The sequence below is a fragment of the Meleagris gallopavo genome, chromosome 1, assembly GCF_000146605.3.
Source record: "Meleagris gallopavo isolate NT-WF06-2002-E0010 breed Aviagen turkey brand Nicholas breeding stock chromosome 1, Turkey_5.1, whole genome shotgun sequence".
Classification (NCBI taxonomy): Eukaryota; Metazoa; Chordata; class Aves; order Galliformes; family Phasianidae; genus Meleagris; species Meleagris gallopavo.
In genome coordinates, this window is record NC_015011.2 from 172,943,094 (window position 1) to 172,970,863 (window position 27,770).

Below are 27,770 nucleotides of genomic sequence, written 5' to 3' on the forward strand. Positions count from 1 at the left end.
GCCAGATCTGCTTGCAGATCAAGGACTGATGGGCCTGGGGCAAATGTGGGAGCCCAGAGTGGGTGATACCCCCAAAGAAGGCTGGGACAATAAGGCCTGGCAGTGGATTAGGGCCCTAGCAGATCTTCTGGTGCAAGCAATCCTTCATCACAAATGAGATTCCATTTTATTATGGCTCATGGGAATGAGTTTATAGAATCACTGAGCTGTTAATACTGGAAAAGACCTCTAAGATAATCTAGTGCAACTGTAAGTGCATCCCCACTGTGCCCACTAACCACGGCTCTCAGTGCCACATCTGCCCTTTTCTTGAACACCTACAGGGACGGTGACTCCACCACCACCCTGAGCAGATTGTTTCAATGCCTCACCGCTCTTTCAGAAAATATTTTTTTTCTAATATCCAATCTGAACCTCCTCCGGTGCAACTTGAGGCCATTCTCTCTCATCCTATCACTTTTACCTGGGAGGATGACCTCCACCTCACCACAACCTCCTTTCAGGCAGTTGTAGAGAGTGATAAAGTCTCACCTGAGCCTCCTATTCTCCAGACTGAACAATCCCATTTCCCCCAGCTACTCCTCATAATACTTGTGTTCTTCACAGCTTCTTTGCCCTTCTCTGGACATGCAACTGGCCTCAGAGTCTTTCTTGTAGTGAGGGGCTCACAACTGTGCACAGTACTAGAAGTGAGGCCTTACCAGTGCTGAGAACAAGGGACAATCTCTTCCCTGCTCCTGCTGAGTTATAAAGTTTTACAGGATAGGAACTGGCCTTTAAAAGCAGTAATGAAGGAATTAGTTCCCCAAAGATTCTCCAGCATTTAAGATGCAAAGCAGGTGCTTCTGCACCTGCCCCAGCAACTACCATCACTTCCTTGATGATACAAGATGGCAAGAGCACTTTATGGCACTCTAAGAACTAGAACGAGGTTTTTAAGTTTAATTCCTGAAAGTTTATTTTCAAAAGGTACATTTAATCTGTATGTTTTTTAGGCAGCCTATATACACACACTGAATATTTTGTCTGCATTATTACCATCAAAATGTAATGTTTGAAGTTAATTCAAGTAGGAAATGCCAGAAGAGACTGCGTATGCAATCTCCTTGTTTCTGCTTGCACATGTTATAAGATAGCTCTTAAAGGAAATTAAACCATTTTCCTTATATTTGTCTGTTTTGTTCACTGCATGGCTGAAGAATTCAGATTACTGGAAGCCATCTTCAAACTGAGATGGAAATTAAGTCAGAAATATACTCATTCTATCCCAGTTACAGGAAAACATTTCACTAATAAGCCATTACAGCAGTTGCATATAATGGACAGGACTGAGTACAGATATGAATAGGTTCCTTCTGAGCCTTAAGCAATTATGTTAGTTCGAGCATTTACTCTGAAACTTTGGAAAGTATCAGTTTCCCTTCTTAGTGCCTACTCCCAAATGCAGTGGGCAGAGACCTCCAGAGTCAGCACACTCAGTCCTCTCTTTGTATAGGCAACTACATATCATCATCTTCAAAAATTACCTGTATTTAATCTTGCAGAACCACTTTATTGTTACTTCTTTCAGAGATATGGTGGATGGAATCCATTGCAGCCATGTATTTCTAGTTAAATATTATGTTTCTTTAAATGATGATTAGGAAATTGTGACCTTGGAGTAGGGAAAACTTGCAGCTTCCTGGAAGACCTATTGCTTGGGAAAAAGGAGATGCTCTGGGATGGGAGAGGCAAGAGCTGGGAGGCTGCAGAGAGGAACAGGAAGATGCCAGCCAGCCCTTGAAGGGAGTAAAAAACTTCCTGGAGTTTTCTGCAAGTTGCTCCAGTTATTGTCATTATATTTTCAATATTTCGAAAGTAAACTATTCTAGCTTACGGCTTTTGAGTTTAAAGATTTCTCTGACTTACCTGGGGAGCTCCCAGTATAAGAAGACGTAGGAAAATCTATCTCAGATCTCCAACTATTTGATTCACCCCCTAAATTCTAACCTACATTTATTCATGGAAATTTTCTATCCGTTCTTGAAGCAATACTGAGTGTTAGCTTAAAAAGCTCTTCTCCTCCTCAGCGTTTGTCTCTTTGACATATTTATGAAGAGAAATTATATCCACTCTTAGCTTTCATTTTGTAAGGATGAGCAAACCCAGCTATTAACATTTCCTTTCATAAAATAAGTTATCAATTTCCCTTATCATTTTAATAGCCGTCTTTACATTCTTCCCATTAAGATTCATCTTCTACCATTGCAAAAAACTGCAATTCCATGGAGCGTTCTCAGAGGAGGTCTTACCAGTGTCCTGTATTGATTATAAATTGCCGGATGTTACATTCTGGATGAGATTTCTTTTCTCGTATCACAGTCCATGATGGAGTTGTTTCATGATGGAATGGTAAATCCATGTTTTTTTCTGTAACATTTTACCTTTCCTTCAGTGCATGTCTTGTACAGGAAAGAGGAATTTAAAATCTACCCTGGGGGCAGACTCTGAGCCTTTCATCAGGCTGTATCCTGAGGCATCCTTTTCATCAATCCCAAGTGACTCAGTAAGTCTCTTGCACTCAAGTCCTTCACATCCAAATGCAGGCATTCAAACCATTTTTTTTATCTGTACATTTTGTTCAATGCATAACAAACTTGTAACTACATTTTTGTTGGAGAGGAATGGGTGCAGTCAGAAAAAATGTAGTTTTGACCAAAAAGAGTGCGATTTACATTTTCCAAAGTGTACGTACTTGTATCTGAACCAGTCATTCAGATCCACTCTGTTGACAACGGAGAAGAATCGTTCTCACTCATCGCTCCTGTTCCTTAAACCATTGCCATTCTGGATGTTGTCCTTCACATCTCCATTTCTCTGTTTCTTGTCTGGTGTCCACTGCACACCTGTGTAAGATTAGTCTGTTTAGGGCAGTTCCTTAGAAGGGAAGGACAATAGGGAGGAATCATTGCCTGTATGAATATAACCTGATAAATCTGACAGATAAAGTCTGATAGTGCTATCCTGTACTACCACATAACAGGCATAAAAGACGAGGCCTTGGCCAGGTAATGATGCTGCCCTATTACCCATGGTTGCTGGCTGTATGCTCTCTCCAGTTTTAAGGGATCTCTTTTCCATATTTAGTGCTTCTGCCAGTAAGGGTCCATAGTGAGCCCTGTGCTTTTAACAGCCTCAGGAATTAACTTTTGTAAACAGGAACTCAGATAGAAATCAAATTTCCCAGCCAGCTGTTACTAATAATAACATTCTGTATTGAAAGTTTTGCCTGATCCTTACATATACACATTTTGTAATTTTTGCTATGTCTGTTCTGCTTAGAACTGCTATTTTATATAGTGCCAAAATGTAAAATTTATGTTTTTGAGAGACAAATGAAGCAGTAGAGGTATACTGATTTTGTAGCCATTTAAGGCATTTGCCTTCACAGAAAGCTACAGTATGAAGCATTTGTTTCAACTCTTACCTGCCCTCTGCTACATGAAAAACTGTACTCAGAAAGCAGGCTTAATAAATCAGTACAGTTTGATTAATTAAATACTTTTGTCTTTTTTCTTTCTTTCCTTAGGAATGTAGTGAATGCTCTTTTATCCTCTTCTGGAGTCATAGATCTGTATAAATAAATCCTAATATTCCTCAACTACTTTCTAACTTACAATAACACACCATACCTTTCATAGACAAGCACAGACACAGCAGTTTCAAAGCCTTTCATTTAATGAGTTGGTGAGATTTTAAGAAAAAAGGTCTTTCAATTTCATCCATCTGGGACTTTCTTTCTGACAAGAAACAAGACTGCTACCAAACGTTACCTTAAAAATATAAGAGCCAACAAGAGCTGCTCACTGAGGACTTAGAAACTATTACCACAGTCTTTTTAATTGATATACTTATTGCACTAGAAAGTCAATTTATATTGGCTTTGTAAGTCTACCATTCTATTTGGTAGAATAGAATCTACTCCTGCTATCATTACATGCCTTGTGTGACTGTATCTCTTACTGTAACATGTTCCTAGGACTTCCACCACTGGCAATAGACATTTCAACAAAATATTCTATGCCCCACTTCTGAAACAAAAGAATAAAGGAAATCTTCCAGGTTTATCACAGAGAGCTCTTGTACCACATTTCCCCCATTTCCAGGGTAGCACGTGTTCTCCTAGGGGTTGGGAGAATTTTACAGAATTTGCAGTGCTTTTCTCTGTGATGTGCAGAAGGGATTGTTGGAGATGGAGAAAGAGAGGTGGAAAAGATCCCATTTTAACATCTTCTCTCCTTCTCTCCTCATCCCACTGAAGATTTATGCATGAGAGAAGGGGCAGGTATCCTGTGAGCGGTAGATGGAAAGCAACTATAACTAAAGAAATTTGTGTATTAATTAAATTTCTTGCAAAGTAGCTCAAAATGTTAAGTTTCTTAGTGGCATAGAGCTTAATTGCTAAGGAATTTCCTACAATGGATCAGACATTTTAAATTTGAGCTAATCAGCCACAAAACAAGAACTGAACACTTTCACAGTTGCTCTCCAAAATCCACTAATAACAAAAGTTCTGCTATTCAAAAGACTGTACATCTTCACAAAGTATTTTGTTTAACCACAGTGGGAGTAACAAGATCAAATCAATCCCATGTCTCACTCAGAATCAGTTGGAAATATTGATGTGAACCTCTCTCCACTGAAGAAAGCAGTTTTGTCTACCTCCCAAGTGAAGCAGCTCAGATTTTGAGAAGAACTTTCATACAGCTTTCATTAACAAAACAACAAAAATCAGCAACAACAAAATCAGAACAAACAACAAAAAAACCCCAAAACAAACAACAAAAATCCCAACATGTTATTTAATAGAATAAAGATTACTATTTAGCTGAACTAATTTTCCATAATTTTTAGTCTCTTGCAGCAGTTATTTAAACATATTATTAAAATATTAATATTAATATTGAAATATTAAAATATTATTTAAAAAAGCAGGATAATTTAAAAATGCCTGAAAATGTTTCTCATCCTCTATTTGTTGTGTTTCTCATCATTCTGCGTAAGAGCTGCTGTAGTTAGCAAGGAAATAATGGTGTATGAAACGTAGCACTACTTCTTAAGAAATTATCCAAAAACAAACCAATAAGCAATAAAAGAGACCAAAAAGTCGAAAACAAAGAACCAAAAGAAAACTATGGAGGAAAAGTAAGGCAAAGAAAGCATTTTGGGGCATTCTCAAAGTCATTCAGTAGTCAAAAGCAGATTCAAGAATTCACCTGAGCACTGGCCAAAGTAGACTACTATTCCTTTCTCTCAACTACCTGCAGTATTCTTAGTCTATACCATAAAAATGCCTCATCCAAAGCTTACCTAGGTCAGGACTTAGCTGAATAGCTGGATAAATCTATTTTTTTTTTCTTCTGAAAAATAAAATAAAATACACTCCAGTACCCATGAGAAAAGAATGAGTATTCCAGACCTATGTTGTACAATGAGCAGCAGATAATCAATAATTGGAAACAAAAGGATTCTCAAGAAAGCAAGCAGTAACCATCCTGGAAAGGGATGGAAAACTCTCTTTGAGTTAAGCTGTTTGCCAGATGATCTTGGGGAAGCTCTTCTGCCTCGAACTACTTTCCCATTTCAAACAGATGCCTCCCAACACATGATTTTTTGAGTAAAACAAAAAGTACTAATGAAGCAATGAGGAGAATATAAGCATAATCAAGCATTAAAGGAAAAGTTCAAAGCTAGTTTCATGACTGAACTGTCCAGACAAATATATTATGCTTCCAGAGCACTGAAGCTTGTCTTGTTTTCTGTAGAAACAGGTATCTACTGGTCCCAATGATGTTCCCAATATCTACTTTGAAAAAGAGGAATACAAAGCAAGCTTAATTTTCCAGAATTAAAATGGAGTCTGGGGGAAAGAAAATCAAAATAAACTATATTACTGTAAATGCAGTAAAACTCTGAAACAGAAAACCTCCCAAGACTGCAGCATTTTTTAATAGGTGATTTGAAAGAAGAACAACATGCTTTTAGAAGCACCTTCTACTACAGCTAGACTTATTCATGCCTTATTAAACTAATGCAAGGCGAACAGTTAAACTAGATCAATCATACTGTCACTGGGGAACTATCTAGCCTGGTACAGCCAACAGACCACAACCCCTTACTGCTTTTCCATATAGGGAGAGATGAAGCAGCTACATGTGGGTCAAGGGCTATCAAAAGAGATTTCAGGGACTTGGGACAAAGGCTAAAGGAATTGAATGCACAGATAATCTTTTCTTCTCTACCTCCTATATTGGGAAAGGACACAGAAAAAAAGGCAAAGGATCTTAGATTTAAATACCTGGCTTTGTGGCTGGTGACATCATCAGAACTTTGTTTTTTTGGCGGCTAATTAGCCTACATAGTACGGAGTTTGTGGGCACTGGATGGGGTTTATCTTTCTCAAAGGAGGAGAAGGATCCTTGGGGAAAGCTAGCAGGGCTCACTGGGGAGGCTTTAAAAAAGGTGTGAAGGAGGACAGAGAAGATAGTGAGCTTCCCATGAAAAGGTATGGGAAGGCATAACTAAATTAGAGGGAAAGAGTGCTGACAGGGGCCTTGAAAGACCCACTGCCTGGAGAGGTGCTGGTAACACGGCAGCACATACAAAACTCTATGATGGTGATGCAGTGTCTACTGGGGCAACAGGAAAAGGCAATGGGGAAAATCAAGGGAAATACTGGAAAGGAATTAAGGAGTTATCCTTTAAGTAAATTGCAAGACCAGCTTACTTACTGGCTGAAGTGCGTATACACCAATGCACACAGCTTGAGAAACAAACAGGAGCTGTGCTACTAGAAAACTAGAATATAGTTGTCATCACCAAAACCTGGTGAGATGATTCCCATGACTGGAGTATGGCTATCAACAGCTACAAGCTGTTCAGAAGGGACAGGTGAGGAAAGAGGAGAAGAGATGCTGCTATCTACATCAGGAAAGGAACAGAATGTAAAGAGCTGTCCCTAAAGAACACTCATGAGTAAGTTGAAAGTCTATGGGTGACAGAGACTGAGCAGCAAAATGAGCCTTGTGATCGGTGTCTACTACAGGACAGATCAAGCAGAGCATGTCAATGAGGCTTTCTACCTCCAGCTACAGGAAGTGTTGCGACCGCAAGCGCTTATCCTTCTGGGGGACTTCAACCACTTGGACATCAACTGGAAAAGTGTCAGGGTGATCTGCAGGCAATCCAAGAAGCTCCTGGAATGCATTGAGGATAACTCCCACAAAAAAAAAAAAAATGATATAAGGAATGGAACTCCTATTCTATGAGGACAGGCTGAGAGAACTAGAGCTCTTCAGCCTAGCTGCAAGGTGATCTGAGAGTGGCCTTTCAGTATCTAAATGGGAGCTACAGAAAAGAAGGAGACAGACTCTTTAGCAGGGCCTGTTGCAATAGGATGAGGGGAAATGGTTTGAAACTAAAGGAGAGGAGATTTGGATTGGATTTGAAGAAGTTTTCTTACAGTAAGATGTGTACAGAACGCTAATGTTCAGCTAAAGCCTCAAAATCTGGGTTTGTGGTGAGAGGACAAGGATAAATGGTTTCAACCTCAAAAAGGGTCGATTTCGGTTAGATAGAAGGAAAAAATCTTTTTCAGTCAGGATGGTGAGGCACTGGAACAGGTTGCCAAGAGATGTGGTTGATGCCTCATCCTTGGGATCCAGCGAGGCTGGATCAGGCCCTGGGCAATCTGATCTAGATGTGGCATCCCTGTTCATTGCAGGGGAGTGGGACTAGATAGCGTAGGTCTCTTCCAACTCCAAGGATTCTATGATTCTATATTCTGCCTTTTTCAGTATTTAGAACCCTCGCAGTTTCCCAAACATTTAGATACCTTTGGAAAGCCTGTATATGTTGATTGCATGTAATTCATGTAAGCCTGTTGACAACAAAAATACTGTAAGAATTATTGTATAAAGAAGTCACGATTCATTGTACTTGCAGTCTTCTGTGTTAACTTAGTTTTTTAAACCAAAAATAAAGCAGAATTAGTGCATCTTAGTTGTAGGTCTTCCCCATCCAGTTAATAACAATATTTCATTTTTAATATTAAAAGTTCACCGGAGCTTAAGAAAACGATCATACATATTATTGAACCCAAAACTACTTATTTTAGAGCTCACAGTGTTCTGTTTTTGGGCAGAATCAATGTTGCAATCACCACTACTGGATAATGGAAGTAATTATTTGCCTTCGTATAGCTTTTAGATTAAAATGCAATGTGGAACTTTTAAAATGCATTATTTTTCTCATCTATAACAGGCAAGGATTTTTAACACTAATTGTTAAGAACTAGTAAGCAGGCATATACTTTGCATTTACCAGCATGCAGTGTCAACTCATCTTCAGATAAAGGCTGTCAAGAGTTCTGAATTCATTAATGTCATTTCCACTAACAAACATTGAGTTAAGACTTCTTGTCAAACATCTTGATTTTGTGTTGAACGCTGGCAAGTATTACAGCCTTTCTGTGTCATTCTAATTTGAGGTCATCACAGCAGCAAAATAATAAAGCTTTTTCAAGGTGATCTCACAGTTTAAACTGAACATAAAATTTGCATTTAAGGCATAGTATGAAACAACGAAGGCATATTTTGCTTTGATAGCTGCACATTCAGTACGAAGTGGCAGAGATACGTATTTTCTTCTCATTTTATTTCAGAAACCTAAAAATAACCAGTAACTTTAACTCTTTTAAGAATAAGGTCCAAAGCATTTTATATATTTGCTATGTTTTCTTGAAGGTTTCTCAGTGTAAGCTGCGTTATTTCAATAGTTTAGATACAAAAAAATCTACATTAATTACAAAAGACATGATGCCTCCTATGGAAGTATCACTGATACCAGTCAGACTGTGTTAAGTGGTCAGAACTGAAAGAATTAAAGAGATTTTTTTTTTCAGATATGCCTGGAGACCAATTGCCTCTTTGGTTTGTGCTTGGAAGTGTTTGGAAGCAGACCAAACAAATAACCACAGGGCAGTTGTCACCAATCAAAGTTTAGAGAGAACTGCAGCAAAGAAATGGGATGTCAAGCCACATCAGTTCCTGCAATGCCCAAGTGCTCTCATTTTTAAGATCCTCTACAAGTTTTGTTTTGCTTTTGCTCTTATTTCAAACCCCACTAACATCTTCTGTGGCTGAATTTTTTTCTGTCATTAAGTTTGTCTGGTGTGTCAGTAGCATAGAAGAAATTTGAAAGTCACTGGGCAATATGTGTTCCTTCTGTCATTTGTGGACACTGGCCAATAAACCTTCAAGAATCCCTGAACCTTAATGATGAAAACAAATGGATGACCTCTATTCTAATTTTCTCTGGGTGTGAGGTTACAAATGAAAATGAGATGTGCAAACTTCAGACCATTCAGGCCCATTGTTCCTGGGCCTGAGTCCACTTGGCACTGATTGTCGTGCAAAACCTCTCTGGAGTAGGTCTGTTTTGGAGACAGATGGAGCTGTCCAATACAGAACCAAGAAGCGAGAACAATCAGTACCTGAGCTTACTCTGACCCACTCTTATTTGGTGCTACAGATACATTCACTGAGAACAGTATTTAGTCAAGAAGTGAGAATTAAATGAATCTGACATAAATAATTGGACCATTTTGATTTGTCATCCATAATGGATATTACAGACCACTGTACAGTTGGCAACACATGCTGTGCACTTGTTCATGTGCTAATGATCTGCTCTGCATGGGTGGTGCTTACTGACAGTGAGTGCTTATACAGTTTTTCACTTCTCATGTTGGGGGTAAGGACAGCTAGCTGCTGTTTTTGTTAGCAGGTATTGTTTGTATCCTACTCAAGAGCCCAGAGGAATGGAAGAGAACTCCATTACGAGTTAATGGGCCTCTACTGCTAAATCATTACTGCTAACTCAAAATGTCAATGTAAAGCTGAATTGAAAGATGCTAATTTCTCAAGCGACACGGATCCTCTGACAGCATTTTATTAAGTAATGGTATTTACATTCCTTCCCTTGCCTGAGTAAAAAAATGTGATTTAGAAAGTTACAGCAGTAAACATTATCTGATCAGCTACATCAAATACTGTGTGTTTTCAACATAAACGTTAGAAATGCAGTTTACAAGATGTCTAATATTAATGTCATAATGAATACAAATTCATTTATATCAGACTCCAAATTACTCATTCAACTGCCACAGCTTCTAAGCAACAGTAGAAGACAGTACAATTTTGGCCAATACCTCTGACTAAACTTTTGCTTGTTCCAGCAGGTCAAGTACTGTAATCCTTTACAGGTATTCTGAGAAAATACAGCTGTGAGGAGACTAAAAAGGGTTCAAGTGGGAAGAACTGTGGCTGTAATGTACCTCTACTATCTGGGCAAGTATCTAAGGTAAAATAAGATGTAGCTCTTCTTCTACCAACAATATGCTGGGAGAAAAGGCTCAGGACTTTCTTCACAGTAATAAGCAGGAACCCCTGCATCTGGTCTTAGCATTAGCAGCTTCTTTTATGCATCCCAAATTCTTTAAAATCTGCTTTTCAGGAACATTTAACCTTCTCAGGAAGAAAAGGGGAAAACAACTATATGCTCTGAAAAATGAGCAGAATCTTTTGTTTTCTTCTTCAGTACAGGTTTTCTTCTTTGTTTGTAGACAACTGATTTTAATCTGACAAAGCCTTCCATAAAGAACAAGCCTCTCATGCTCCCATCATGGCTGCTGAGCCTGCTGTAAAAACAGAAAAGATGCATTCAACTAATTATATCACATAAAGAGCATGTTTGTTTCATGCAATAATTTCAGTTTTGAACAAATCCCTGGGAGCTTTGTGTCATTCACTAAACATCCCGATCAAACAACAGTAACTGAGTAGCACAATGCTACACTACACAATTTCGATAGGAGGGGAAAGAGCCTGCTGGGGATGTATTCACAAAGGTTAACATTAGCCCATACAGGGTAACATCTATACTTAGTAAAGAGAGAAAGGCTCCTCCAGAGGGCAATTCAGAAGTGAAGATTCATTTAGCTAGTCTGAATCTCTCTCCAGAGGAATCTCACTTTCCATTAATTTCAGAAATAGCCAGCAGAGATTAGCCTCAAAAGATCATACTAGCCTCTGTATATAGCCTACCATATATCTACCTTCCATCAGCAGGAACAGAGGCTGAGATGTATAGTTAGCAACATTATATTTAAATCTGAATGCTATGTATCACATATTAAATGAATTTTACTCAGTTAGAGCTCAGGGTTCTGCCAGTATTGCTGAAATGCTGTCTCCACTATGCTACTTGGGTAACCACAGGATTCAGTTTTTTCCACTGCCCTATTCAAGTGCTCCATTTGATGACTACCTGCATGCTAGCATACAAAGGACTGCTGTACTCTCACCATCTTCAGGATCCACTTAACATGCTGCAGCACAGTTCTTTCTCTCGCTCTAACTGCACACTGTACCACTGGAGCAGCAATGGGAAGCAGGTTTTCACCATCAACCTAGAGACAAAAATTCTGAAATTTTGAGACCTGCTGCCTAAGATTTTAATGGTTATTAGCAACAAGAGTGGAAAATAGTCTTTTAATCTTAAACATGAAAAAAGGTTACATTTTGTGGTTTAATCGGGCACCCAGCCATTAGCTTACTCCCCTATCAGGGGCTAAGATAAGGACAGTTTAATAAAAAAGGGGGGGAGAGAAAGGAAAGAAAAACTATCTTAAAAGAGAGAATGAACGTATCAAGTGATGCACAATGCAATTGTTCACCACCAGCTGACGGATGCTCAGCCAGTCTCTGAAGAATGGCAGCCATCCTGGACAACTCCCCCAGCTTTATGGTTGAGCATGATGCCCTATGGTATGAAATATCCTTTTGGCCAGTTTAGGTCAGCTGTCCTGGTTCCATCCCCTCCCAGCTTCTTGTGCACTCTTAGCCCCTTGCTGGCAGGGCAGTGTAAGAAGCTGAAACATTCTTGGCTCTGTGCAAGCAGTGCTCAGCAATGGCTAAAAACATCAGCATGTTACCAATGTTATCCTCATCCTAAATCCAAAAAAAAGCATTACATGAGCCTCTATGAAGAAAATTAACACAGCAAAAAAGAAGACGTGAGTATACAAGGAAAAGAACATAACTGACAGAACTAATGTGAAGACTATTTCCTAACTCTTTCAATTTTTCTATATTACAGTAGGTCACTGCACTTCCCTTCCTGAAAAATGTCCATACTTTCTTAAAATACTGTCAAATTTGAGAAAAAAAAAGTCTACAATATTTTATAAACCAAAACAATCCTTACAACTTTTTCAAGGTCTCACCAAGACTTTTCACATCATCATTCTAGGATTTAGCCCCCTCTTTTCAGAGTATCTTCAATGTAAAACAGCCACTGTTTCACAATACAAGGGAAAAAAAAACAAACACCTTTAAATTGCCATCATGCCTTCAGCAAAGGAGCAACAAAGTTTGACAAAGTAGGGGAAGTTAGGGATTCTTTTCAAAATCTTTTGAAGACTCCCTAGGCCTAGGAAATCTGATTCTAAACTTACATTTTTTCCTATACAACATATCAAACATGATTTTGACATAACAATATGTACTTGCAAACATAACATCAACTTGAAAATGTCTGCTAAGACCATTTTAATACTAACACCAAATAGAAAAGCTACTTCAAATTTCAGAGGCCATATTTACACAAAGGTGTCATGAAAAGAGAAAGTACTACAAAGATAATTTATTCTTCCAAATGGACAGGTCATTTGCATATTACACAAACTATGTTGCAACGCAGCACCTCAAACAAATAGTTCATATTGTGCTATTAACAAAGTGTAATAAAAGCTTATTATAAATAGTAAGCAATCATCTGAAATCACTTTTACCTAGCCTTCATTTCAAAAACAAGGCACCTTAGTTTCAAAATGCCTTTGAAAAGGCCCTGATGACCTTTTGAAAACTACATTGCACCTTGAGACATGAAAGAAAGCTTCCTATTTGTTACATTCTTTTACAGGTATTCCATTAACAGATTTGCAGAGAAAGTTAAAAGCCATTGATGTAGCTCATTCTAATTATCTTGTAGCATTAGATTAATAGAAGCTATACACAATACCTTAAGTCAGTGCTGTACAGAATTCTGCATAGTAAGAATCTTCTGGCTTCAAATTAATCTCACAGTATCTTAATTATGAAGGTCAAAGGGTGGCATTTTTAATTACTGTCAAAATTGAACTGAGAAAATGAGAAAGGAACATTTGTATTTTTTTCATATTGTTTATTAAAACAAAGGAAAATGCAGAATTTTACAATCCATCTTAGAGGTGGAAAATTTTAAGTCAAATATCACTTTCAGAAAGCTTTCTTCTACATACTGAATTCATATCCACTCATTAGGGCATTCTGTGCACTATATGAAACCGAATCTGAACATCCTTCTGGAGAATTATTGCACGGTGAAGTTATATTTGTGATGATTCTCATTAAACCAAGCACTGCACCGCCCACTGTTTTACTTCCTGTAAACTCAGTAAGAAACATAGAATGCAACAGGGTAAGACTTGGCCAAACAGATTAAATCACAAAGTAGTAGGACCAGTTCAAGAAAAGCAACTCTAAATAAAATGCACGATTGATCATTTACCTCAGGCAACTGAAAAACAAAAAGCACATTATCTGAACACAAACATTTTGATGAACTATGATTCTCTTGTAATATGCAGAAACAAAACTTTTACAAAGAACCAGTATTTATAGAAAAAGGAATGACATATTTGACCAGTACTTATACATTCCCAAATTTTACCAGGCCTTCCCTGACATTTTAAGATTATGCCTCACAAATTCTCTGAAATTGCATTTGATTTAAAACTTCATTTGATGTTTTGTGAAGTTAACATATAGGTACCTCTGTATTCTTTTCTATCTAAAATGTTTTCAGCAATTAAATCTTACAATTATTTTGAAACATTTAGCAGTTACTTACTTATTTCAATTATAAACCACTTAATTTTTCCATTCTATTTGGGGTTTAACACTTGAATTGTGGTAAAACTTCTCCTCTCAACATGGAATTTTATCAAAAGAAAAAAGAAAGAATGAATAAAGCTAAACCTTCCAACACTCAGTAGAACAATTTCTCTGGAACAAGATTGCAAAGTTCCCCCTTCATCAAACTAAGTTTGACAATATGTAATATTTTAAATAATTACTCATTGTGGTTGAGTATTTACTCTTGCATTTTCAGTAATAAACATCTTTAGAGACATCCATCTTTTTTCAATAGGATCAGCCCATTGAAAAATATCAGTAAAGAAATAACCAGTGCATTATTTATTATGCTTTAACAAGAAAATGAGACCTTATCTGTGTGACAAAAAAAGATTGGATCTTGGCAAGTCATATATGGTAGCTTTAAAAAGGCCAATTCTTTAGTCACAATGCAGAGTCCCAAAATAAATAGACCTTAGCTACATGGCAATGTCACTTATTCCAGAAGATTTCAGTAGACATTAAGAGCTTCCAACTCTATCTCTGGGAATAATCCGTAGATCTGAACCGTGTTTTAGAAATACATTTCCTAGACAAACAAATAAGAGAACATTACCAAACAAAATAAGTTTCCTAAGCAAGCATACACATTTAAAGAACAATAATATCCTTAGGTCAGTTTTCAACATCTTTGTAACAATTTCTCTGTACGCTATAAAACCATTTTTTATATTTCCAAAGAATTTAATCTTATCCCTCCTACAGTGCCTCTCTAAAGAGCTCTTGTTTTTAAGAAACAATACCAGACTCAAAGTTGTATAAGACTTGCAAGTTACAGCCTTTGAACTGTGCAGCTCTATGCTGGAATGCCTAATTTCACTTATATGTCATGATAATTTCAAGACTGAGAAATAAAGTTTTAATTCACTAAAATTATTTTATTTTGAGGTAATTAATGCATATACTGATTCTTAATTCTCTCCCTAGTTCAGTATTTATCTGCTTTTAACTTGAGAATCTCAGCTGTACTACTCTTACAGGAAGGTTTTCTACATATCTAAATAAGTTTCAATTTTTAATACTTCTATGTCTAGAATGTATTCAGGATTATCTCTACTGCTTTCTTCTATTAACTAAAAATGATGCATTGTTCAATTACCATTTGGAGTTACTTTTTTGTTTTTTAAATTTCATACTGGTACTTTGTGAAGCAGATTGCATGCAGTTCTACAATATCAGGTTCTAATCACATCTACGTATTCCTATTCATCTTTGTGTTGACTTGTAAAAAGAGTATAACTCCCTTTCCTTTCATGGATGTAGAGTGAGTGCACTACTAACAAAGATTAAGATACTGAACATTTGTTCATTAACAACATATTGGAAAACTCTCCTTTTTTAAACTGAACGAATCTACCACACAGATCAGGATTGCAACTGTTCTACCCGTTCAATATAATAATAGAAAATCCATTCAAAAGAATGGATGATCAAATGTTTAAAATGTGCATTTTAAAAAATACTGAAGAAATACATTATAATCACAGAATCATAGGATATCCTCAGTTGGAAGGGAAGCACAAGGATCGAATACAACTCCTGGCTCCACAAAGGACCATCCAAATTTCAAACACTCTGTCTGAGAGTGCATCCAAACGCTCCTTGAAATTCAGCACCTTGGGGCTGTGACTTCCCTGAGGGAGTGATTTTTATGTTGCAATCGTAATCATAAAACTCTAAAATTTTACAGCTCATGCAGGCAGTAGTTCGACCCATTTCTTAGCCTGCTTCTATCATCAGTATCACAGTGGGTTTTATTAAAGTTATGGCATACTATTAGCTAAACTACTGAGGATTTCAAACTGAAATCAGTACGGGAATTAAGTGCTAAGCCCAGCTTTTTCAGCTTTCATTTCCCTCGCCATGTGAAATCAAGTAGGAAGAATTAAAGTCATACTTGAGGAGTGCTTTTGTTAGGAAGTCAAAGAAAAAAATAGAACAAAACCTCTAAAATCCCCAGGAACACTAAGATTTTATTCCCAGATCATCTTAACTGGAGAAGTTTTTAAACACTAAAACATCTGTTCATCCTCCTGGTTCAACCCACCAGAACTTAATAATATGTAAAAAGGAAAAAAACATAAGTTTTGCCATATCAAGTTGCTTCTGAAGTATCAGTAAGGCTGAACTAAGGTTATAACCAAGGTACTTAAGTTTACTTGTAAACTCAAAAGAGATTTTGTTTTGAATCCTTGATTTGGTGGCTCTCTTTTCCCCAGTCCTTCTTTCAGTTTAAAGCAATACCACACAACATTGTCATGGCAAATGGTATTTATCTTCTCTGTTAAAGAAATATATAAACCCTTGTGCCTAATCTTACATTTGCAGACAAGATTAAGATCATGAGAAAATATTTTCAATCTAGATGTCTTTAATTTATCTGAACCTTGACTATGAAATGCTGCTATGTTACTGCTGAGCAATTGCTCAACGTTTATCAAAACTTAGGAGAGTTAATGCAAAGCAACTGGAGATCTGAATTTGATGCGAATAGCTGCAGGCATGATGAACTGCCACGTGAACATTTTCATTCAGGAATAAAGTAGCCCTTAATCGATTTACTTTGCAGGATTAAGCTACATAATACAAAATGCAAGTATACCACTGAGGAAGAAGAACAGTGTAAATATATCTTGTCTTAAACAACTGACTTTACTGTTTTGCCTAAATGTTCTTAAGTGGCCATATGAAAAACTGTCCTCACAGGCTGATGATGATCCAGTAGCTAAACTATATTGTTAGTTGTATCATCTATCTTCACTGTACTTGGTCATACGATGTGTTGGGACTGGTGCTATCTAACATCTTTGTAGGCAACATGGACAGTGCAATTGAGTGCACTCTCAGCAAGTTTACAGATGACACCAAGCTGACTGGTGGCAGCTGACACGCTAGAGGGAAGGGATGCCATACAGAAGGATCTGGACAGGTTTGAAAGGTGGGCCCCATGCCAACCTCATGAAGTTTCACAAGGTCAAGTGCAAGATCCTGCACTTGTTTTGGATTGGGTCCAGAGGAGGGCCACAAAGACGATCAGAGGGCTGGAGTACTTCCCCCATAAGGACAGGCTGAGAGTGCTGGGGCCCTTCAGCCTGCAAAAGAGAAAGCTCTAGGGAGACCTTATAACAGCCTTCCAGTACCTGAAGAGGACCTGCAGGAAAGCTGGGAAGGGACTTTTTACACGGGCAGGTAGCAACAGGATAAGGGAGCATGGTGTTAAACTGGGATAAGACAGATTTGGGCTAGATACTAGGACAAAATTCTTTACTGTGAGGGTAGTGAGATGCTGGAACAGGTTGCCCAATGAGGCTGTGAATGCCTCCTCCCTGGAAACATTCAAGGCCAGGCTGAATGGGGCTTTAACTGACCTGGTCTAGAGAGAGATGCCCCTGCCTGTAGCAGGAGGGTTGGAACTAAATGATCTTAGCAGTCCCTTCCAACCCAAACTATTCTGTAATTCTATAGTTCTATGCCTCTGTGTTCACGATGAGGACAGCAACAGCTGAGGAGTCTGCCAGAGGCAGCACAATGGCCAAAAAACAAGGGTATCCTAAGGCAAGCCCAGGGTAGACAAAAACCTCATGTGGTGCAGAAAACCAAGTGCTCTCTTGATCTTCACTTACAAATGCTGTTGACAGAACTGCAGATATCAAAAGTGGATTGCTGTACTTATGTGATTCCTTCTATAATTCCAAAAAAACAACGTCAAGCAATTGAGCTTCTAAGTGTTGCTTACTGTGAGATGCTCTGCAAGGTTTTACTTTATACTATTTATCTTAAGAGTAAGCTAGGTATGCTAATTATATGAATGAGAAAGTGGTATCTAAAAAACAAAAAAAAATGAAACACCCAAAAACCTAGAACCAAACTGCTACCTTTGGTAACACACAGCAGACAGAGGGCATAAGTGAACAAGATCTGGCAAAAAGATCTGGCAAAAACCAGAGAAGCAGCAAGGAACTCTTCACTAACTGTTCATCGTGTTTGCAAGCAGGAATAAAATTAGATTCACAGTTTCCACCAGGTGGAATCACCTGGAATCCCTTGAAGGGAACCAGAGGACTATCTCCAAGACCACCCTTCTTGAGAATGTACTTTCCAAAGCACCTACAGCTCCTGCTCTAAAGCAGAGTATTACTCTTCTAAGCAGGTCTTATCAGAATGGCTTCTGAAATACCAAATACTACTGGACTAGGCACAGTGGTGAAAAAAAAATACAGCTATCATCTGGTATTTTAGAAATAAGTAATTGCTCTTTTAGACTGCACTAAATAGCTAAGTCCTAAAGATCATCAGTACCTCACGCTTCCACGGTCCTAAATAACCAACTGAACAACAGTTCTGTGGATTAAATCTTACACTCAGAACACTGACTGTAGTTTCAACTACTGGGCAACTGTTCTCCCATTTAAGAAATCAAAACTTGAGATCTAACAACCAACCCAGAGTGCTATGTGTTAACTTAAAATAACTGAGTTGTTTTTTTTTTTTTAGAAGTACTGGGTTCCATAAATAATAACTTACCTGCTGTCTGTGCGGGGTTTATTCCTATTCCATCTGGGAAGAAATTAAAACAGAAAAAGAGACAGGACAGTGAAATGGACTTACAGTTTATTACATTGAACTTACTGCTCAAAAATATAAAACATCAAACAATACATACTTATCACACCAGCCCTTCAAATAGCTATTTCCAATAATCAAAATCAGTCATATCAAAGGAACTAACAAGAAATCTACTGCATAGGAAATCCAAACCACGTGTTAGGAGAAAACCACTCCAGTGAATAATAATGGCTTAATACCTTCATCTCATTTGTAAATAATAAGAAAAATGCTATTATATTATTAAATATTACTAAGTTCACTTTGCAGATTGTAGAGTCTGTGAAAGAAAAGATGTTTCTGCATCTATGAATATCCCTTAACTGAAACTACAGTATAAAAACTACATACTTACCGTTTGTTATAATGGCACTTGTTGCTGCAGGAACTTTGAACTACAGGAAATAAGAGTACAACAAAACAATGCAAGAGACATAGTTAAAGTAGAAAACATGGATAATACTCAAAGCAGTGATCATTTTAGCTTATTCAAGTATCAAAGAATCATGAGAAAATATTCCCCTGAGATTTATAGATACAGCAAAACTAAAATTTACACTTAAAGTTGATTAGACATCTCAATATAGAGTAAGAAATTTGCAGTACTAAAATAACTACATCCATTTATTACTCACTGGATAAAATATAGAAGTATTAGTTCTAATTATACTAAATTAAAAAAAAAAAACACCTTAAAAAAGGGGTGGCCAGCAGGAAAAGGGAGTTGATTGTCCCCCTCTACTCAACTCGTGTGAGGCCCCATCTGCAGTACTGCATCCAGGCCTGGGGCCCCCAGTACAGGAATGACGTCGAACTTTTGGAGCGAGTCCAGAAGAGGGCCACTAAGATGATCAGAGGGCTGGAGCACCTCTCCTACAAGGAAAGGTTGAGCAAACTGGGCTTGTTTAGCTTGGAGAAGAGAAGGCTCCGGGGAGACATCACTGCAACCTTCCAACCCTGTTCACAAGGGTGGACAGTGACAGGACAAGGGGGAATGGTCTTAAACTAAGACAGGGGAGGTTTAGGTTAGGTATTAGGAAGAAGTTTTTCCACACAGAGGGTGGTGACACACTGGAACAGGTTGCCCAAGGAGGTTATGGATGCCCCATCCCTGGAGGCATTCAAGGCCTGGCTGGATGTGGCTCTGGGCAGCCTGGTCAGGTTGTTGGCGACCTTGCACATAGCAGGGGGTTGAAACTGGATGATCATTGTGCTTTTCAACCCAGGCCATTCTGTGATTCTATGATTCTATGAAACACATGGAAATGAACTTCTAAGAAGAACTCATTATGTCATGCCAAATACTCTGAACAAACAATACTTTTCTTAAATAAAAAAATAAGTGACCAAGAATACATATGCTCAAATTTTCCAGAATAAAAATGGTCAACAATCTTAAACATAAAACACACGCACATATTCGTGGGCATACTAACTTCATACTGGTGTGCTCAACAGAAAGAAACACTTACAGGACCAGAACAAAAGCCAATATGAAAACATTATATAGTAGGAAAAAATAAAAGGTTGCATCTGAAATGCATGGAATTTGCACTGAGAGAATATTTTTACCATACAAGTCAACTCTGTGAGTAATTAGTATTACCATCAGGTACATTAAACAATTTGAACTTCCCACTGTTCTGACTGAAGATAGTGTTGAACCCAAAATTAACTTTAGTCAATCTTGGTTAATTTTCACCTATTTCCTAGCTTTATTCTTGGCTCCATTTTCATCTCCAACTGCACTGCTCCAAGAAAAATTCACTCTAGGATTTGTTTATATAGTAAGAGCACTGTATCTGATCCAGCTCTGTCAGAATTCTGACACCAGCCTAAGCAGCACCATATGCCCCCACGATACCCATCTCCATACCCACCCATCACATGTGGTCAATTCCACTGTATGAAAAACCGCGCACAGATGGGGCTGCATCAGACATAGGCTGCATATTATTTCAGAATAACTGAACTTCTGGAGAACATAAAAAATAATTATTTCTTAGGACTTATTTTTGTGAGTCACAAAGTCACAAAGGACCCAGAGAAATACCCTGTACTGCATAATGTGGTTGGATCACATAGGACAGAAGGGGTAGGCAGTGTGGGTGCACATCAATCAGTGCTACTTGGATGGTGTGAGGACCACAGGTTGCTTCTTTGCCATATTTTACTTAGCTCTATAATCAATCCCTAAGACTGGTGTCCAAGTAATCAGCAACTATCATTTGCTCCTCAGAAAGCATTTTTCTTATGCAAGAAAAAGCACAACCATGAATGCTAATACTAAATGCTTTTCTGGGAGAATTAGAGAACTCTCTCATTTGCTGAGCAAGTCACTTCAGCTGAGCCTTTCAGTGGCATTCATTAATTGTACTTTCCTCATTTTCTAATAGCTCAAAATTTTGAGGTCCAACTTGCAAGAACTCCACACATAGTTGCTGTTAGTTCATAGATACTATGCTTGAATACAGCACTTAATTATTGGTATACCAAAAAACCGCCTTTCATCTCTAGACACACAATAGTAGCATTTTTTAATTATTATTATTATTTTTAAACTTACAATCTCTTAGCTTTGTATCTATTGCAGGTCATTACCTACTCACCTCAATATAACATGAAAAAATTAACTTTTGCAAAAGACAAATCATATACCAGAGTCACTATGGAAAGGCCATGAGGAAAGTAATAATTTGTCTTCAAAGCAAGGTTTGAATAATGAGTTCATAAAATGGGAGCTACATATTTAACACTAAGAATGTAAAAGTAACATGTCATCTCATAATAGCTAACTACTACACATAGTTGCTCTCTCTCTCCCTCCCCCTCCTCAGCAGGAAAAAGTGGAGAAAATGAGATGGCACAAAAAAATAAAAACACTTGCAGGTTTGAGATAGGAGCAGCTTAATGAAAAGGCTTCTGAGAAACAAAGGGAGAAAAAAGCTACTCTCCAATTCCCAACAGCAAATAATGCTCAGTCACTTCTCAGAAAGCAGGGCCTTAATACGTATGTGTACATGCACAGTGGTTGCTTTCTTTCTTTTTTTTTTTTTTCCCTTTTCTTTCTTCCTTCAAGTTTCATTACTGCGTGTAACATCATACAGTACGAACTACTGGGCCATACTCAGCACATTAAAATCATCACAATATAGAAAGGGAAACTTATACAGGAAGTTGGTATACTATAATTCAGCATTGAACTTAAAAACAAAAATCCTTCCTTTGATAAGCATGTGTTCCCATGTTGAAAATATACAAGCTTTCTATAATACAAAGTCAAATTAATGCTCAAGTAGCAAAGAAGTTTTCTGTTCGTCAAATAAATCCCAGCTTTCCTTGAAACCCATGTAGGATATCCTGCATCAAATAAATATACTTAACAAATCAACTCATTTGCTTTAAAAACCTTACAAACTGATAACTGTTGCTGTGAAACAACTACTCAGCTCCCTTCCCAGCCTTTCTTGTTCCCTTATACCAACATTAGTATCAGGCATCTGTGGCAGGAATCCAGATTATGATTGTGAAGATTAGGCTGCCAATGAAAATACGGCTTAGCCTGAACCCACACTATGTCTCTAAAGTGACTCTGCCAGTCAGAGACAGAGGAGGGCAAGAGAAGGAAGCAACACCCATGGTCAGTTTTGGAAGATACATCATCTTACACCAACTTAAACTTCTTGCAGATATTAGTGGTAAAGATGAAGCCCATACAGCCAATAAACTAAACTCACTAACTGATAAAGCAAAGTAACTTCAAAAGACACAAATTAATTATCCAGTTTGAACAATTCAGCATGCAGCTCCATTGGACCCTCAACCCTGATGCATGAGCTGGAATGAATCTATGATAAAGAATAGAGAGTGAACATGGCAATCCCTTCTGGAAATTAACAGTGGAAACAACACATCAGACTTCTGCTGGACTTCTCAGTCTAGGCCTCTGTGTGTGGGTTTTGTAGGCACGGCTGCATTCATTCAGATTTTTAAAAAAGGAAGAAAAACAGTTAAAAAAAAAAAAAAAAGCCATTACATCAGCAAGCGTATTTTGAAGTATTTATTATTATGTTTATTATTCTGTTCAAGTAATGTCACACCAAATAATCAACCCCTTTTACTCCCACATCAGCTGTGTCTCTGCTACGAACTTCTGTCAGACTGTGGTATAAATGTAATATTAGAAAAGTTAAGACATGCTTTCCATTATCCTTCCTAATTATTTATTAGAATATCAGTGCTTTAACAAATAGATCTTAAAGTAGTCTAAGATTCCCCAAGATTTTAGAAAAAATCAGAAGGGGGACTACAGGCATAGCGTCAGCTAAATCTGCTGACTAGACCAAAAAAAAGCCATCTGGCTTTGGAACACTGTTTCAAATGAATGTATCTTAACCTTTTATAGACCCAACCTGAAACAAATAGGACACACCTCCTCTAATAACTCACATAGGTAATTCAGGCACCTATTTCTGGATTTTGGATTCTAAACACACAAAAGCTAAGAATGCAAGTGTCACCTGCATCTGGTTTTGAGTCTAGCCCATATGTGTACCATCAGTACCATCTACAATCAGAAATCAGATGTATTCCAAAATCAGACTGCTGGAAACGAGCATGAGAAGTATTAATAATTTCTTCAAAGAACTTAAAAAGTATTCTGAATATTCTACATCAGTGATTGAAAATATTAAATAGGCAATAGCAGTAATTTGTAATCATGTTTACTACCATTTATTTTTATATTATTGGCATAAAAGTGCAATAGTGAAGAAAACAAGTAGGTCTTATACTTGCTACTGATGTGCAAATTAGAATCCTAGAATCACAGAACCATTGACTCCTTAGAGTTAGAAGGGACCTCTGAAGGCCATCTAGTCCAACTCCCTTGCAGTGAACAGGGACACCACAACTGGATCACGTTCCCAGGGCCTGATCCAGCCTCACCTTGAAAGTTTCCGGAGACGGGGCATCCACCACATCTCTGGGCAACCTGTTCCATCACCTCACCACCCTCACTGTAGAAGTTTTGTTTTTCCTTCTATCTAACCTAAATCTATCCTCTTTGAGCTTGAAGACATTTCCCCTTGTTCTGTCACCACAGACCTGATAAAAAAATCTATCCTCTTCTTTCCTGTAGCTCCCCTTTAGATACTGAAAAGGCCACTCTCAGGTCACCTTGGAGGCTTCTCTTCTCCAGGCTGAACAGCCCCAGCTCTCTCAGCCTGTTTCCACACAAATCCTGTAAGAACTGCTGAATTACAGATTCCAAAAGTTCTGACAGATCCACTGACATCAGTGAAGCCTGGGCTCATGAATATCTAGCAATAGGATTTTTTTCTTTTGCATACTAGATTCAGTGTTGTATTTTGCAATCAACAAACTTTTGTTTTCAGGCACACTCACAAAATTAAGAGCAGTCACATCTTTCTACTTACTTCCTCAGCAGCAAACTTCAAGACAGCTGTGAAAGGTGTACTTTCGGGCACACTTAGCCTGAAACGAGAGTTTAAATGTTGGGTGTGTGACTGCTAACACAAACCAGTATCAAACAACTGATGACTTTACGAGCAGCAAAGCTCCTGCCAAGGATGCGTACGTACAGGATGAGGCAGAACAGAGACACACATGCCATTCATCTTCCACCATAAAATAAAAGCAAAAGAATGCCAAGGGAACCCCGCAAGGCTCAGGGCCCCACCTCACGCAGTGCAACCCCGCACTCACACTTTGTAGGGCAGCCGCGGGTCGGAGGTGAGCGTGACTTTAAAGGTGACCTTCGACCTGGGAAGAGCGAGAAGAAAGCAGGGGGTTAGAGGCGGTGTGAGGACCCGATATGGGGCAGCAAGGCCGGGTTCGCACCCTCCGCTCACTCACATGCTGCCGCCGCCACCGCCGCCCGCCGACACGTCAGCCTCACGCCGGCCCTCGCCGCTCCTCCCGCTCGCAGAGCTGCCCGCGGCGCGCCTGATGGAAAGCTACAAGTTAAAAACGCCTTGCCGGCCGCTGAGGGGCAGCAAGTGGGGCGCTCGGTCTCTATGCCTCGCCAGCCCGGAGTGGGGAGGAGCTGAGGGTGGCTGAGGGGAATTGTGGGGGGGTACGGGGGTTTCAAGCCAGGCGGCAGCGGCGGCCATTCCTCAGCCGTGGGTAGGGCTCTGACGCTGGCAGCCCGGCGTTGCGCCGGGCGGGACGTGAGGGGAAGGCGGGCGGGCGGGGTTGGAGTTCGATGTTACGCAGGGGGAGTCGGGGCTTAGGGCTGTTTGTGTAAATGCGGGTATGTGGACGCATACTCAGAATCCTTCAGTTTTCCTGAGAGTCGTAGAATCGTAAAGGTTAGAAAAGACCTCTGAGATCACCTAGTCCAACTGTAAGCACGTCACCGCCATGCCCACTAACCGTGACTGTCACTGCCACATCTGTGCAGTTCCTGAACGCCTCCAGGGACTGCGGCCACACTCCCTCCCTGGGCAGCCTGTGCCAGTGCCTCACCAGCCTTACTGTAAAAAGCTTTTTTCTTATGTCCAATAATTTGAAACCATATCCCTTTGACTTAGCAGGCCCTGCTAAAAAGTTTGCCCCCTTTCTTCTTACAGCCCCTTTTTAGGTACAGAAAGGCCGTTCTCTGGTCTCCCCAGAGCCCTCTCCAGGCTGAACAGCTCTAGCCCACTCAGCCTGTCCTCATAGGAGAGGTGTTCCATCCCTTGGATCATTTCTGTGGTCCTTCTCTGGATGCATTCCAACTGGTCCACATCTCTGCTGTACGGAGGACTCATATCTGGATGCAGTACTCCAGGAGAGAGCTCACCAGTGCAGAGCGGAGGGGCAGGATCACCTCCATCACACTGCTGACTGCACTTCTTTTGATGCAGCCCAGGATACAGTTGGCTTTCTGGGCTATGAGGGCACATTGCTGGCTCATGTCCAGCTTTCCATCCACCAGTAGCCCAAGTCCTTTTAGGCAGGGCTGTGCCCTGTGTTCAGGATTTTGTTAAAGCTCATACAGCTGGCCTCAGCCCTCAACCTGTCAAGATCCCTCTGCAGGGTTTTCCTACCCCCAGGTAGTTCAGCACTTCCTCCCAACTTGGTGTCATCTACAAACTTACCTAGAGTGCACTAAATTTTCTCATCCAGATCATCCAGTCCAAGGTCGTTGTTACCACACACTTGGTCAAGGCAAAACACTTTGTAGTGTTTAGATTGGGGTCTCATTAGGATCAAGGTAAGAAAAAAGCTGTGCAAGAAGGAGTCGATGTGTTGGCATCACTAATTTTTTACCGATGGACTGGCTCAGTGCTCAGCTGAGAAAATTCATCTTTTTACAATTGTATTGCTTCTGTTTTACACAGAACTGAAACAAAACAAGCAAATAAATAAAAGCTTATGCAGTGACATTAGTATTTCCCTGTGTTTCAAGCATTTAACTTTATGTTACTGTATCTGTCTTCCACAACAATGTCACATTTGTGGCTTTTGCTTATTTTCTCATCTGTTAATGGTCATTTTGCTTTTCATTGCCCTGTTTCTAAGAAATCACACCATGAGTTGGAGATAATCAAGTCTTCTTCGAGCATGTAATCTTTTGTGTAGGAACATGTCATCCTGTAGCTCTGTTCCTGACCTGAAGCCCTCTTCAAATTCAGGTCATTATTATCTTATGACGTTCTGGTTTGAATTTATACAACTGTGCCATCTGCCACTTTCATTAATGCATCACTGTTTCCCATACCAAGGTCATTAATACAGATGTGAAATGAGAGAACCATCCGTCTGGAATTTCATTTCTTGCCTTTCAACTGTAAGGACATTCTATCTGGGGAAAAAAATACCCAAATCTTCATGCTATTGACTGCTTTTAGTACCCATGTTTATTTATTAATGCTGATTTGAGTACACATGTACCAGATATCAATACTTATGACCCGATAAAGAGTCAGTTCAGGAAAGTGATTAGGAAAATGAGTGAATGAATGAATGAATAAATAAATAAATAAAACTTAGGCAAATTTCATCTGGTTTTCTTTCTGAATCAGCACAAAGAAGGATGTGAGGAAGCACACCTGGTTCGTAGTGTTATTGTGTTCCACTTTAAGCCAGGTTTAGATGCTGTGGAGGTGTATCCTGTGCTTGTAGGTAATTTCAGAGTCAGTGTCTTTAATATCAGAAATCCAAATGCTTTTATAAAACAAGACCTCTTCAGTGCTGAAAATTTGTAATTGTACAGTGGAAATTTGTACTCTGCTACCTAAATCTTATTAAAAAGATATCAGGGTGGGTTTTTTTTTATTATGTATATGACTTTTTCAGCTAGGAGAATTAATGAAGCTTGATGTCCTACCTGCAAACTAGCCAAGGATGGATTGCAGGTGACCGCTTCACTAATGGGTTTATACACAAGAACATTCTCCTCAACTCAAGAAAAAGAAATCCAGTCCCAATGAAGTCTTCCCTCCTTTACCACGTGACTGAAACGAGAAAAGAAGCTGGAATCCTTTGTTCAATTTTCAGTGCCTACAGCACTGACTTAGCTCCACATAAGTATGTGCCTACAGCCATGCATTTTGTGATTGCAATGAGGTATAGCTTTCTTTTTTGTAGCTGTGTAGATTGCAACAATTTGAACAATTAAAACCATTGGGGTTTTGACAATTTGCAATCACATTACTAGATAGATTACATAGAAAGCATTTAAGACAGGAAAATGTGAAAAAAAGCCCCCCAAAATAACAAATTATATATCCCTCTGACTACTGATATGAGGCTGAGGTGAATTAAAATATCTTTAGACGGCACTTTAGATAAATCCTTCTAGTTGATAACAGCATTGCAAGAGAGATAAGTAGTGCAGTGCAGAGGAACTGTTCATCTCACATGCCTGCAAGGGGCAGATAGTCACCTGGTTTAGTGGTGTGAAAGTGGCACTGAAGAGAACAATAGAAAGGAATTGGAATTTAAATGAACAGAACTTTACCTTACCAGGATCTGTTGACCAATATTTAACTGCCTGAGCAAGATAGTGTTTCTTGTCCTGTCAGAGGGTAAAATTATTACAGAAGGGGCAACTACTGAAATGTAATAGAGCAATTAAAATTATGAGAAGGCAGAGAGTGG

The 27,770-nt window shown here is 38.9% G+C and overlaps 1 protein-coding gene across 4 annotated transcripts; it reads right to left on the reverse strand.

Moving 5' to 3' along the window:
• Positions 1–480: 480 nt before the first annotated feature.
• On the reverse strand, positions 481–24,741 carry UFM1 (ubiquitin fold modifier 1). 4 transcript variants are annotated; one of them, XM_019612231.2, is made up of 6 exons: positions 24,540–24,741; positions 24,390–24,446; positions 24,101–24,158; positions 19,018–19,057; positions 18,582–18,614; positions 491–2,885 (listed from the first exon to the last, which is right to left on the reverse strand). In XM_019612231.2, coding segments are annotated over exons 1-6 (285 nt in total). In that variant the 5' UTR covers positions 24,542–24,741; the 3' UTR covers positions 491–2,790. The 4 variants fall into 4 exon arrangements, with proteins under 4 accessions (XP_019467777.1, XP_019467776.1, XP_019467778.1 ...); XM_019612233.2 differs by lacking the exon at positions 491–2,885 and adding an exon at positions 9,973–10,738 and having other exon boundaries at positions 24,540–24,722; XM_010728964.3 differs by lacking the exon at positions 491–2,885 and adding an exon at positions 12,630–14,586 and having other exon boundaries at positions 24,540–24,648.
• Between the last annotated feature and the right edge of the window lie 3,029 nt (positions 24,742–27,770).

Excerpts from the sequence above, each read along its gene's own strand:
- UFM1 (XM_019612231.2), bottom strand. Across the intron at positions 19,058-24,100 it reads TGAAGTTTGCTGCTGAGGAA|TTCAAAGTTCCTGCAGCAAC; the intron begins GTAAGTAGAAAG and ends TATTTCCTGTAG. Across the intron at positions 18,615-19,017 it reads AAGTGCCATTATAACAAACG|ATGGAATAGGAATAAACCCC; the intron begins GTAAGTATGTAG and ends ATTTCTTCCCAG.